The sequence below is a fragment of the Tachypleus tridentatus genome, chromosome 12, assembly GCF_004210375.1.
Source record: "Tachypleus tridentatus isolate NWPU-2018 chromosome 12, ASM421037v1, whole genome shotgun sequence".
NCBI lineage: Eukaryota > Metazoa > Arthropoda > Merostomata > Xiphosura > Limulidae > Tachypleus > Tachypleus tridentatus.
Window position 1 is genome coordinate 128,951,252 of NC_134836.1, and position 15,702 is coordinate 128,966,953.

At 31.0% G+C, this 15,702-nt stretch overlaps 1 protein-coding gene across 4 annotated transcripts in view; it reads right to left on the minus strand.

Annotated features, from left to right (window-relative positions):
- LOC143234668 (mucin-5AC-like) overlaps positions 1-15,702 on the minus strand; it is a 121,207-nt gene that overhangs the window by 25,709 nt on the left and 79,796 nt on the right. The window contains exons 14-19 of one of the 4 annotated variants that reach the window (XM_076472204.1): positions 13,710-14,084; positions 9,200-9,300; positions 4,624-4,825; positions 3,765-3,809; positions 2,756-3,067; positions 1,788-1,817 (exon numbers count right to left, since the gene is read on the minus strand). In XM_076472204.1, the coding sequence (XP_076328319.1) occupies positions 1,788-1,817; positions 2,756-3,067; positions 3,765-3,809; positions 4,624-4,825; positions 9,200-9,300; positions 13,710-14,084 (1,065 nt within the window). The remainder of the gene's footprint in view (positions 1-1,787; positions 1,818-2,755; positions 3,068-3,764; positions 3,810-4,623; positions 4,826-9,199; positions 9,301-13,709; positions 14,085-15,702) is intronic. The other 3 variants (XM_076472206.1, XM_076472205.1, XM_076472207.1) reach the window with 3 other exon arrangements.

Below are 15,702 nucleotides of genomic sequence, written 5' to 3' on the forward strand. Positions count from 1 at the left end.
GGAAAAGGTGGAAAAACAGGCAATCAGCCAAATGACCTCCCTGTCTAACAAATAATAAGAATTGTAAGTTGCCAGAGAATGCTCAGATAACTTATTACAAGCCTTGAATAGACATCTTGCCTCCTGCACTGTTTCAGTAACTGGTATATACAATTTATAATGTTTTGACCCTCTGAGAAGCAAGATATGTGTTCTCTGAGCAATTGAAAGCTATGACTGGTTGATCTGATAAACATGGAAGACAAGGCAGACAACACCTTCTCTCTAATAATCACCAATGTCTGGCAAAGGTGGAAAAAAAAACAGGTAGTCAGCCAAATGACTGCCCTGTCTAACAAAGAATAAGAATGGCAACTAACCAGAGAATGCCCAAAACATTACACATTGTATACACTAGTTGCTAAAACAGAGCAGGAGGCAAGATGTCCATTGAAGGCTTGTAATAAGCTATATGAAGGGTGCTCATATAGCTTATTACATTAGTAGCTAAAAATGTGTCCAAATTCACACCAGTACCTGAGCTATCAGAAGAACCATCAGGTCTGACTCTGTGTATGACTGATTGAAATTGTCATTAGGATAAAGCTATAATGTGAATGGAGGTGCATTTCAGAAATAAAGTGGTGGAAAGGCAAAGGTATGAAATTTGAGCCTCAGAAAGACAGAATGAAGACAATGAAATGAAACACAAAGACAACAAACACCACATCTTCTGATGCTACTTGTCTCTCATATAAGTAAAAAAATGACACTTCTTAACATACAAGTGCCAAACTGAGAAGTGATGCTTCACTAATCATAGTCAGCTGTACCAAAAACTGTCAAACTACTATCAGTGGAGGTTTGTCACATCCTCAATGGTATCCTAAACTACTATCAGTGGAGGTTTGTCACATCCTCAATGGCATCCTAAAATACAGCAATCTTATATGGAAACACATGAGAATATGTGGGAGCTTCAAAGCTAGAAGTGAACAAAAATATCTACATATGGATGACAGCACTAAATCAGGAAAGACATATGTGGGGGAGCTCATGTATCATACTAGATGGGTATTTGTCAGCCATATGTGCTATAAACTATAATCCACAGCAAAAACTGACTGTTTTCCAATCATACTGCATATCATGTATACCAAACTATAATAAACAGCCACAACAGGTTATTTTTGAGCTGAATGTTCATAGCATGTGTATTACTCTTCTGTATTTCCTAATATAGCTCTGGTAATTGTTATGTAATATGTTTAATGTTTTAGTAAACCTTAAGAACAGCAAGTTGGCATAGACATTCATGCACATTTTGCTAAAATCATACAATATTTGCAGTTGCATTGGAAATTTGACATAGCTGTGTAGAATGACAGTTTTTATACAAGTGAAATAAATTCCATTGTTACCATGAAATATTAAAATTTTACTTTTTATACAATTGTACTCATACAACAATAAAGCATTTTGTATTCAACAAATGCACTAATAATAGTGATGCAAGATTTCAAATTTTGATCAATTGACTAGGTTAAAAAACAAAGTTTTTATTTGAGGCTTTAGCATTTATATCATACAAATACAACAGTTTTCAATTACTAATTTTTTAAAAATATATATTATGTAAGACATTAATAATTAGCTCAGGTCATCAGTTAAGCTATTGCTTTGTGTGTTTGATTTACATACCTAGCAAAGAATTCTAAACAAATTATGTGGCTGCCACACAATGATAGGTGTATCTAAATGATTAAATTTACACAATTTACATACAAATAAAACAGTAAAAAGCTCACTTGCAGTGACAGGTGGTGGTTTCTTTGTTTCTGGTGGGACCAGAAAGATCAAAATAAATTTGTACACTAACTTTTTGTAGTTAAATACAGAAACCTGTTTATAAAACAACATATCTTGTAGCCTCCTAACTTAGACAAGCTCTAAGATGAATATTACTTTTTAAAATATGATCACTAAAAAGAAGGTGATAATTAAAAATATATTTCTACAAACTACAGAATATATCACAATGTATAATGCATTGAAATAAATCTTGTAAAATTTAAATTTGTAATCAAGTTTATATGTAACAAGAACTGGATTGCTAATGAACAACTTACATTTTACAAACCACACAGATATATCTGAAATTAATGGTTAAAGAGCAGAAAACAACTTTCATCTTCTTATCTATAGATATCACAAGTCTACCATTTTTCTATGTCATGTACAGATTTTTTCACAAAACATCATATGTAGTTTTATTATAACTGAATAATTTACATCGAACTCGGGTCACATTTTATTCTTTTTAAAATGTTGACAACTACATGCTATAGATTTCTCTAGACCAATCACAATAATTTTTCTAGAACTCAAACATAATAATAATAAAATGTTCAGTGTAGTAAACAAAATAATAATTTTTTCCAAGTTAAAGTTTTGCTTTCTTCCTAATTTGTAAAAAAAATCTTCAAGTGATATAAAAAATGAATTTTAATTTTGAAATGTATGCAGCTGAATTATGGAAAATCCATAAAACAACTTTTAAATTTGAAGGCCTGTGTATTTAATAAACAAGTGAAATATTACTACAAACTTTCTTTTCTCTGCTGTAATATTCACATTACTTTCCTCACTCAATTATTCAACTAATCATTTCCAACCTGAACCTAACTCCGATTAATGTGTTAAACAAAAACTAAAGTTATGGCTCTTCTTGATAAAAGAATAATTACATTCACATGTTATACGATTCTGATCTTACCACAAGAGCAGAAGAATCTGATTGAATAATCGTGACACCGACGTCCCTTCTTTTGTAAAGAATTCTCACACACCAGTCCCACTGCTAGTGAGCACTTCACTCCAAAATCTCCCGATTCTGTGTAATCAACCACAGTCTTCCCAATACGTGTCTTACACTCGATGCCTGCAATGTACTTATCAAAACATACACTTCCACGCTTCTGGATGTTTACCAAGAGTTCTATATCTCCTTCTCCAGAAGTAGGACTATCAGTATTAAAGAAAGGTGTCCAGCTTGAAACACACGGAGTAGGTTTTGTTGGAGGAATAACTGAAAAGGAACAAATAACACATAATAAATTTTGTAAAATAACACGTTATCATCTTTATATTTAAATGTTGAAGTAGGTTATAAAAATATTTGTTACACAGAAAAGCATTAACTTCCATTGGTATCAACAGTTAACTATTTATTTTTAATGTTTATTTAAACTTTATGAAAGTAGCACTGACCTCTGAAGAACTACCATCTATTTATATTTAGAAAAATTAACAAACAGAGACAAGAAAATGATCTAAAATTCATTTCCCTGTACATTCCTATATGATGCAACACTTTATCAGAGCTGGTGTTTAATTACATTACAGAGACAGATAAGAAATATCCATTCTCAAACAACGATACCATAAACAGAGCATGTAAACCTAAACTAATTCTTAAACTAAGAATTTTTCTGCAGAATGAATCCTATAGTAAACAGGCTAGAGTTGTAGGCATGTCATAAAAATTGAACAATTTCCAAGTGTTACCAATCTTTGGAATAGCAACGTATAGCATATTGGACACTGATCGCTATCTAAGATTACCATCTGCACATATTAAAGCTCTGTCCATTGCTTTTTGTACCTGATTCGCATTTCTAGGAGAAAATTCAAACCATGTCACGTGGCTGTCGTACAGCGATTGGTGCACCTCCATGGTTAGATTTACACAATTTTCATACATATAAAACTGTAAAAAAACTCACTTGTAATTTTAGGCCGTGGTTTCTTTTTTGTTTTTGTTGGAACAGCTAAAGATCAAAAATAAATTTTTACATTTAGTTTTTTTGCAGTTAAATGCAGAAAACTGTTCACAAAATGGAATATCCTGCAGCCCAATAAGCTAGAAAGGCTCTAAGTTAAACTTTAAACATTACTTTTAAAATTGTGCTCAGTGAAAAACTCCTAATTAAAAACATATTGAAAAATAACATGATATTTCTATAAGTTACTGGAACTAGCACAATGAACATGTATATACATTTTGTAAAATAAAAGTTTTGAATTTGTAATCAAGTCTACACTTGACAAGAGCAGGATTGCTAATGAACAATACATCAACAAGTTAAAAAACCACTGCAAAACTTAATGTGAGAAACAACAATCAAAGTTCTAACAGTAGATATATATAATCAACAATAAGTCAACAAGATATAATTAAAGAGCTAATTTGATGTTACTGGAGGCCTAAATAGGAAAAAAATAATCAAAGTTACATACTAAATAATTAGCAATAAGTCAACAAGTTAAAATTAGATAACTAATAAGTCAACAAGTTACAATTAGATAACTACTTAGATGTTAATGGTTCTTAAACGATTTTTTTCATGGAGAACCTGAAGTTGGTTTTCATCTCAACAGATGACAATGGAGTTTGTACACTATGCTGCCACATTCTAACCAAAGACCACTGAAATGTACCACAGTTTCAGAAATGGTGTTCTATGATATTAATAATAACTAATAACTGAATACACTTTGTGTAAATCTGAAGATAGGCAAAGAAAATATAATGACATGTAGTTAAAATAACATTAAAAAATTTCATTTTTGCAAAGCACTTACTTCCAGGACATTCATCACCAGCACAAAAAAATCTCACTTCATAATCATGACATTTTCCAATTTGGTGCTTGTTGTAACAGCTCAAACCTGTGTCAATGTCACAAGTTACTTTCTGCCTGACTTCCCGATAATCATGCTTAGTTTTAGAAAGTCGACATTCAATAGCTTTCAGTTCAGGTTTCCTACACACGCCATACTCATTCTGTAGACAAGTAAGAAAAAAATGTGAAGTTTTATCAACTATGAACACATAAACATCAAACTCAGGTAACCATTAAACTGTTAAAGAAATAATATAATACAACTAGTATCATATAGACCTTGTATACCACAATTAGCATTATATAGACCTAGTATCATACAATGAGTAGTGTTTAGACCTCATACCACACAATTATATAAATACAACAAGTATTTAAACCTCTTATCACACAATTAACTCTACAACAAGTAAAATTTAGACCTCATACCACACAATTATATATATATATAACCAGTGGTATTTGGACCACATATCACACAACTATGTGTAACCAGTAGCATTTAGACCTCATAATATACAAATAGATTATATAACCAGTAGAATTCCAACGTGATATCACACAACTATATGCATAACCAGTAGCATTTAGACGTGATATCACACAACTCCATATATAACCAGTAGCATTTAGACGTGATTTCACACAACTACATACATAACCAGTAGTATTTATACGTGATATCACACAACTACATATATAACCAGTAGTATTTAGACGTGATATCACACAACTACATATATAACCAGTAGTATTTAGACGTGATATCACACAACTACATATATAACCAGTAGTATTTAGACGTGATATCACACAACTACATATATAACCAGTAGCATTTAGATGTGATATCACACAACTACATATATAACCAGTAGCATTTAGACGTGATATCACACAACTACATATATAACCAGTAGCATTTAGACGTGATATCACACAACTACATATTTAACCAGTAGTATTTAGACGTGATATCACACAACTACACATATAACCAGTAGCATTTAGATGTGATATCACACAACAACATATATAACCAGTAGCATTTAGATGTGATATCACACAACTACATATATAACCAGTAGCATTTTGACCACATTCCAGACAAGCAGATGTGTAACTTCCCAAATGGGAGTATTAGTCCAGGATTCCTGTTATGATAAAAGAAAGCATATTTTATGCTGTTATAGTCTGGTGTTTATTTTCATAAAATGTCAACTAATAATGAAAAGTATTTCTTCAGTCATCTTATAGTGTAGTACATTTAGTTCTGTGGCTCACTGTTAAAGATATTTACATTATTAAACAGAGTTCCCTAAAATACTTCTAAGAACCCATGAATTAAAGCTAATTATCAACAAAGCCTTTGACACAATACCACGGCTCATCATGTTTAGCTGGGATATGACAGACATAGTAGTTGTCTCAGCACTATAGCTAAGCTAAGGCAGAGGAGGCAATTGTCTCCTTACTTTCATGCAAAAAATGGAGCCCTTATAAGAAAACTGTAGCATTGGAAATAAACAAGATATCACCAACAGGAAAGGCACTCCAATCAGTAAACATTAGGACCTCTAATCAATTTTCTAATTTCTTTGTACATTTATAAAATACACAAACAATATTAAATGCCAAGCATTATTTTGTGAACATACTGCATGCAACAGTTGATTGAGCAAATAAGAAATTATAAGTAGATTAACAATGTTATGATTCTCAAAAAAACATATATTCATATCTGAAGTAAAACCTTGTATGTCACTGTCAATTAATTTTAAACAGCTTTATATCTAACTCTTGACTTATTTATGAGTTTTGAATGGTTTGATGTTGTCTACATTTGATTGTTGTTTGATTCTAAACTGTTCATATCTAACTGTTGTCTACATTTGATTGTTGGTTGGTTCTAAACTGTTCATATCTAACTGTTGTCTACATTTGGTTGTTGTTTGGTTCTAAACTGTTCATATATAACTGTTTCTTACATTTGATTGTTGTTTGGTTCTAAACTGTTCATATCTGTTGTCTACATTTGGTTGTTGTTTGGTTCTAAACTGTTCATATCTAACTGTTGTCTACATTTGATTGTTGTTTGGTTCTAAGCTGTTCATATCTAACTGTTGTCTACATTTGATTGTTGTTTGGTTCTAAACTGTTCATATCTATCTACATTTGATTGTTGTTTGGTTCTAAACTGTTCATATCTAACTGTTTCTTACATATGATTGTTGTTTGGTTCTAAACTGTTCATATCTAACTGTTTCTTACATATGATTGTTGTTTGGTTCTAAACTGTTCATATCTAACTGTTTCTTACATATGATTGTTGTTTGGTTCTAAACTGTTCATATCTAACTGTTTCTTACATTTGATTGTTGTTTGGTTCTAAACTGTTCATATCTAACTGTTTCTTACATATGATTGTTGTTTGGTTCTAAACTGTTCATATCTAACTGTTTCTTACATTTGATTGTTGTTTGGTTCTAAACTGTTCGTATCTGTTGTCTACATTTGATTGTTGTTTGGTTCTAAACTATTCGTATCTGTTGTCTACATTTGATTGTTGTTTGGTTCTAAACTGTTCATATCTTAACTTTTTCTGATTCAGGGATTTTGAAATTATTTATATTTTAATGCTGATTGATTTGAAACTATTTGTATTTGGCTGTTTACTGATATAAAACTATCTGAATGCGTGTTTTATTATATGAAACATTATATATGATTGTTTACAGGTTTTTAACTAATAACATACGAGTATTAACTGATATATACTGTTCACATCTCAATATTCACTTGTTTACAGAATTAAATAATTTATACTTCACTGTTATCTGGTTTTAAATTATCCATATACAGGGTGTCCCAGAAATCTGGACCCATAGGGAAAAAAATATACAATTTATTTTTAATTTATTTATTACTCAAATTGCATGCCATTAAAAGATATACACATGTAAATTCTTATTATAATGTGGCATCAGAATTTTCTTTTCTGAAACATGTACAACTGACAAATTTTTTTAACTTTATGAATATAATGTTTATTTTCCCTATGGAACCAGATTTCTGGAACACTCTGTAAAAGTGTTAACTGAGTTAACAGTCTTATTTTTTATTTTTAAAAATAGCATAATTATACATTGTAACAAATAATAAAAAGAATAAAACTAATAGTGTACAAAAAGCTACAATAGCAAACATTTTCACAAAATTTACATAAACAAAGAAAGTCTTCTACTGTATAAACAATGTGGAAAACATTTGTGTAACATATCACTCAGAATGTTCCAAGGAAATCAACCTCTGCATTCTACCTTACAGAAACCAAACATCAACCTTGTCCAAAGAAAACTGTGAAATTTCAAATGTCGGTGAAAAAGTTTTGAAAAAAAAAACTGGATAATCTGGAAATTTTAGAAATAAATATAATGAATCCAGACAATGAACCAAAACACATTAAACTCCTCTCTACTTCTCATCACACTTGGTGTCAAGATATACTCACAATTCTTTGGTTTAACATATATATACACACACCTCTTTACAAAATAGTACAATCTGTACATGCCAATAACTTTACTGGCAAAATAATGCTTACAAAAAGTAAAATATCTGAGTAACATCTGAGTGCTTTTGTTTTCCTTAATTCTGAAAAATGTATTTCACAAAATCCTGAGTAAAAGAAAAAAAAAAGGAGAAAGAAAAACAGATAATTAGAAGTTGATCTTTTTAATGTTGCACAGAAAATCTGACATGTTTCATGTATATTCTTAAACAAAGTTTACTTTACTTTTGAATATTAAACCACTCGAGTATGATTTGCAGTAAATTATTTACTAAGTATTCATCTATCACCAATATTGGCCGTAATGGTTTTCAGATAAGACCCAAAATTATAGTGCATTTAAACAGTACAATATTATTCTTTATTCTCTTTAAGACTAATATTAATATTGAATCATTTAGTAATATTAACATTGCACTATTCAGTAATATTAATATTGAATCATTTAGTAATATTAATATTGAACTATTCAGTAATATTAATACTGAACTATTCAGTAATATTAATATTGAACTATTCAGTAACATTAATATTGAACTATTCAGTAATATAAATACTGAAAAATTCAGTAACAATAACACTGAAACATTCAATAATATTACTACTGAACCATTCAGTAATATGAATACTGAAAAATTCAATAACAATAACACTGAAACATTCAGTAATATTACTATTGAACCATTCAGTAATATGAATACTGAAAAATTCAGTAACAATAACACTGAAACATTCAGTAATATTACTATTGAACCATTCTGTAATATTACTACTGAAATATTCAAAAGAGCTTGAGTTTTGAGTCTTGTTTGAAATAAATTATAACTTTTGTATGTGATTCTGTGTGCTGACTTCTTAATCAGAATCAATAGAATTAGTAAGGTGGGTGTAAACTGTACAGAGTTATTTCAATGTTAAAACAACTATTTTAACATGTTACTTGTATATATATATATGATTATACCTGATACATTTCAATGGATTCAATGTCTCCTTCACCATCCGGATCATCTTTATTCCACCAATCTGTCCAGTTACACAGAACTCGATGTCTAGGTTCCGGAACTGAGGTAAAAATAAACATTAAAGAAAATATCCAAATTACTTAAGTATTTTTATCTTAGTTTATCCAAACAGCCTTGATTGTCCTGTAACAAAGTCCATGAAATTATCACAAATACAAGAATCTGCAGGACTCTCTAGAATGGCTGATATGACATAAATCAATATGACATATATCAAGATAGAGCACTGGTTTGTTATAAAGTTTGTTATACTGATAGGAATCAGTATGACATATATCTAGATAGAGCACTGGTTTGTTATAAAGTTTGTTATACTGATAGGAATCAGTATGACATATATCTAGATAGAGCACTGGTTTGTTATAAAGTTTGTTGTACTGATAGGAATCAGTATGACATATATCTAGATAGAGCACTGGTTTGTTACAAAGTTTGTTGTACTGATAGGAATCAGTATGACATATATCTAGATAGAGCACTGGCTTGTTATAAAGTTTGTTATACCGATAGGAATCAGGCTGATTGATAGTTTCAGTACTTCCACATTAATGTTTACTTTTCCAACTGGTCACCCCCAAGTTGACTGATAGTTTCACTACTTCCACATTAATGTTCACTTCTCCAACTGGTCACCCCCAGGTTGACTGATAGTTTCACTACTTCCACATTAATGTTTACTTTTCCAACTGGTCACCCCCAAGTTGACTGATAGTTTCAATCACTCCTTATTAATGTTTACCTTTCCAACTGGTCACCCCCAGGCTGATTGATAGTTTCACTACTTCCACCTGATCATAAGACCTTCGGCTTTAACACATTCATTAGTATCTCTGATCTCCTCAGAGTTTAAGCTTGACATATATTTGAAGCATCTTAAATGTGACAAAATACAGAGACATAATCTGATGTTGGTGGGCATGTAACACCTTTTAGGATCTTTACAACTGCTGCTTTCATGTCTTTCATAAAGTCCACATCCTGGGTCATGATTGCACAAAGTCTAATAATTATCCTTATCACTGGTACAACAAATTACATCATAACATAGTGCTCAGACAACACCAGCATAGCTTGACTGAATTTCCCCAAAAAGGTATGCATACTGTTAGCATTCTCAAAATCTGAAACAGTGTCATTAGTCATATGTATGTGAGGACTTGACATGCATAGTAAAATTGCATCCTTCTGCTCATATACCCTCTCAAACATGTCCCAGGTAATTATATCTTGTTTTAACTTCTAAGTTTGAAGTTCCAATCTTTTCTTATACCTCAAGAGAATACTTGCAGCTAGAGACCTTCATTACTGCCAACAAGGATTCTAAATATTTATAACAGATTAGTAGCAGTTTCTTACTTTTAGATCTTCCTTCACAGCTAAATTGATATTGTGGGGAAAAAAACTTGATATGAATATCAGCATCACAACAACCACTTCTCAATCAGTACTGAATGTATTGTCAATAACCACTGTTTAAGAACCACTTCTCAATCAGTACTGAATGTATTGTCAATAACTACTGTTTAAGAACCACTTCTCAATCAGTATTGAATGTATTGTCAATAACCACTGTTTAAGAACCACTTCTCAATCTGTATTGAATGTATTGTCAATAACCACTGTTTAAGAACCACTTCTCAATCAGTATTGAATGTATTGTCAATAACCACTGTTTAAGAACCACTTCTCAATGTGTATTGAATGAATTGTCAATAACCACTGTTTAAGAACCACTTCTCAATCAGTATTGAATGTATTGTCAATAACCACTGTTTAAGAACCACTTCTAAATGTGTATTGAATGAATTGTCAATAACCACTGTTTAAGAACCATTTCTCAATGAGTATTGAATGTATTGTCAATAACCACTGTTTAAGAACCATTTCTCAATGAGTATTGAATGTATTGTCAATAACCACTGTTTAAGAACCATTTCTCAATCAGTATTGAATGTATTGTCAATAACCACTGTTTAAGAACCATTCATGTATTGACTCACATAAATCTTCACAATAATTTTGAGCTTTATGTATCTCATTTAAAAGCTGTGTTTACAATCAAAGTGTCTGCAGTTCCCACTGTGCAGCAATTGTAATGTAGCCAACAGTGTATTGCTGGTCCAAGGATCTGCTGTAAGGACAAATTTTATCCAGCTAGCCAAAGCATTAACCACAGTTGCCTTTGATTCTTTATACAACCCTGGGTTGACATTGCTAAAAAGTATACTACATGAAGAGGTTTGATATGCAGGTTGAACAACATTCATGTTTTGGAAGCTCTTTCTACAACAGAATAATGTAGATGTTCAGTACCAATAATGTTTACAATGGCCTTTTCAAATACAAACTTTTGTTTGCTAGCAGGATTAAGCTTTTGGCATTTTTCAAAAAATTTACAGCACATTTTCAGGAGCAAGTCCAGATTTCAACAAAAAACTGATTGTTTTCTCAAAGCCAAACTGTGATATTTTTGTAGATGAAAATGCCAATTCATGGTTTGCAGAAAATGAATACAATATAATAGCCTTGCACTAGTTTCATCAATTACTTCACTGTTTTCATAGAATCCAAAATATGCCCATACAAATTATATGCCTGAAGGAATGTTGAGATTGTTCTTTCTGAAGCTTCACTTCTTTTGCTGTTCATTTTCTGAATAATTCAGACACAACTATTCTAATTCTCTCACCATGAGCAGATTAAACTGTACCTATCACAACATTTTATTAAGTTACATTCAAACTATTATTTATCATGATATACAAACAATGTGACACCTTGTTCTCTAGTCATCACTTCTTCCATAATTAATTTCACACCCCTCTGAAAACTATACAATGGGTTTCTATACATTTATCATTGATTAAGCTAAGCAATATTTTTATATCTTTCAAAGTTATGTGCCTAACGAGCAATCAAATACAAATTCAGAGCCCTCCTATCACACACTCTGAGTTACAGTTTGCTAACAGAAAGTTCTGATGTTGATTCTCATTAAGATTATAACCAACAGAAAGCTTAGATTTCACCTAACTGATGGCTATATTCATTTTACAATGCAGTTATAAATAAGATTATTAACATTTTGCATTCATGAGGAGAAATAAAAATGCCTATGAGAACACACTGAAGAACTAAGCTGAATTTTCTTACATACTTTAAAGAGCCACAAAAACTGTAACAGTTACAAAAAAAAGTCTTAGTTGTTTACATGTTATTATTTTATGTTCTTCCATAAATTACTTAACTTCTAAAAATATGACTTCATGGACAAGTGGCATTGGATAAAATATTAAGGCTAACATAAAGAAAAAATCAACAGTGTAGGACAGTGAATATAGCAGAGAGAATATGAAAATTTATTGGAAAGAGTTTGAATTTATTTTAGAGGTTTGAGAGATAACACAAAAAATATTAATTTTTTAGAAGGACAAAAGTATTGTAATCTTAACATGAAAATTGCTTTACATTTAGACCAATGTCTATGTTGACTTTGAATATTAAAACATCAATTTTAGCAAAAATAATTTATTAGAAATGCTGATTTTTTCTGTACAAAAGAAATATAATGTTTACTGAAAGTTTGACAAATATTTAAATCATACCCTATTGGATGAAGTATCAATACCATCATATCAGCTTGAGGATATAATACTTATATCATGCCAACCCCAGTTTCTACTATCATCACAAACAGCTTAATATACAGAAATATCTGGTATAATCATAAAAGGCAGAATCTAAATAAGTACATAGTATAAATAGACACAGAAGAACTTACAGAAATCTTTGGTATAATTAGACATAGCAGAACCTATAGGGGTATCTGGTATAATCAGAAAAAGTAGAATCTATAGGAGTCTCTGTTATAATAGAAACAGTAGATCCTATAGGAAGTCTGGCATGATCAGAAACAATAGAACCTACAGAAGTCTTTGGTATAATCAGACACACAGAATGTATAGAAGTCTGTGATACAATCAGAAAGAGCAGAGACTATAAATATCTTTGGTGTAATCAGAAACAGTAAAACCTATAGAAGTCTCTAATGTATTCAGAAATAGATAAATCTATAGAGATCCATAATATAATAAAAAACAACAGAACCTTTAGAAGTTACATGTGATACACACTTGCCTATCAGGGATTTCCAACTTTACTAAAGATATGAAAAAATTCAATTGTCAAAGCAATGAAAGTAACTTGTTTTTAGTTGTATTTCCTTTAAATTTGTAATTTAATATGTACACTGCATATTCTAAATAAGGTTGAATTACTAAGTACATAAAACATAATGATGCAGAAGTTAGGGATGAAAGGTATTAATTAAAATTAATTAACAGAAAGACAGAATTAACAGAAATTTAATTCAAATTTAAATATTTGAAATATGCAAGTAAAATTAATATTATATACTTATAATTACAAACAAATGTAATTTTCACATACCACACTGACAGTAGAGCTGAATTGAGTAATCATGACACTTTCCACCTTTTCCTTGTTGGTTATTATAGCATACAAGTCCTTTAGAAGTGGAGCATTCAACAGCTTTGTCTCCAGTTTCCTTCCAGTCGACAAGCTGCTCACCAGCACCCTTTAGAGGAGATTTCACTGAAGCTTTGCAATTGATGTCTATCACCTGATCAACACTACAAAACTGATATTTCTTTATGAGTTCTTTCACTGACTCAAAATCTCCACCACCAGTAAAAGGAACATCTGTATTATAAAAGTTAGTCCAACCTTCGGTGCATGTTGGAATAGTGACAGATGATGTTGTCACCACAGGTGTTATACTTTCAGTCTCAGTATGTATTGGGCCTGTTTGTTATTCCAAAACAAATAATATAACTCAGCTTTAATTACTACATCTATACATTTACAGTTAACATATCATCACATTCTGAATGCAAATTTGTATAATATAACAATGCCTTTATCAAAGTGAATTATAAAACTAGAATTATGAAGATTTCTCACCGACAGAATTCAAGAGCAACAAGCCAATCTCTGTAAGCCATTCTATCCACTAAAACTTTGAATATATAACTATAATTTTCTAAAAGCCAAAACAAAACATATTAAAATTAAAAAATTATGCAATCTTTCCTCATGACCTTATTTACTTATTTAACTTCATTTAAATGTATTTATTTAATTTCACTATATATAAAAAACATGTTAAACCATTTTGTTTATCTTTCAAATATTTATTAAGCCTTCCCTTAAATTAAATGCATTTATCACATGTACGGATAACACTTTCCAAAGACCAGCTACCCTACCCTGTTCAGAAAATAAAACTGTCTAAACTGAACATGACAATTATTCTGCCAGAAATAATCTGTATATCTTAGTCTTACCATTCTCACTATTACATATGATAAAATATGACACATTGGCATTATCAACCCCCTTAACAATCTTAAAAAACCTCAATTAGATCAACTCTAACTCATCTTTTTCAAGAGATCTTAAGCTATCCTCTTACAACAACCTTTACATCCCAAATACCTCTCCTCTGAACCTTTTCCAAACATTTAGTATTCTTTCTAAATTAAAGAACCAAAAACTAAACAAAATACTCCAAATGCAGCTTAACCAGAAATCTATACAACAAGATTATAAAATACAAGTTAAGTATCTGTCCTTTGTCCAGGTTATGAACTAAAAAATGTGTGGGTGTGGACGTTATGATAAGTAACACATTATTTCAGTTTTCATTATTACCTTACTGAATGTTTTGTATAAGCTTTATATACGTAAAACATGGTATACAATATGTGATAGTTAGGGCAACTTTGCAGAAAGAGGTTGTAACTAAAGCAGTGGCAGAAAGGGTGCTTTCTGTTACCTACTTTCAATACCCAACTCCTAATGTTCTTCCACATTGTTTCATGTAATTAATCAAGTGATGGTCAGTGGCCACAGATATGTCTTACAGACTGAAGTTAAAAAGTCATAGATGGAAGTTGGTATAACTCAAGAAACAGTTCTTCATAGCAGCCTTACGGCTGTATTGAAGAAGAAACTTCTGCTGATGTAATGTAGTACTGCAATGATTGTGACCATTTTTTTTCATTGCATTCCTCCATAACAGGTTCAGTGCACTCTCTAAGATATACAAGACATCTAAGTGCCCCCACTCATTGGGTGTATATAGTTTAAGAGAAAATTTCATAAAGATTTTGTTTTTAGTAAATAAATGTGGCACCACCTATGAATGTAATTAAGGTTATGTCAAAAACAATAAATGTTCATGAACAGCAATAATAAGGGATGAAGGTGTTGTGAATCCACATTAATACTCCTCTTGTTCCAAACTATCAATCTACAAAGTTTGGTTGAGATTGGCTCAACCACCTAGGAGTAGTTAGATAATGGACAAACAGGCAGACACTTACATTTCATCCAAACTTTCTGTAGATGTAACCTAAGA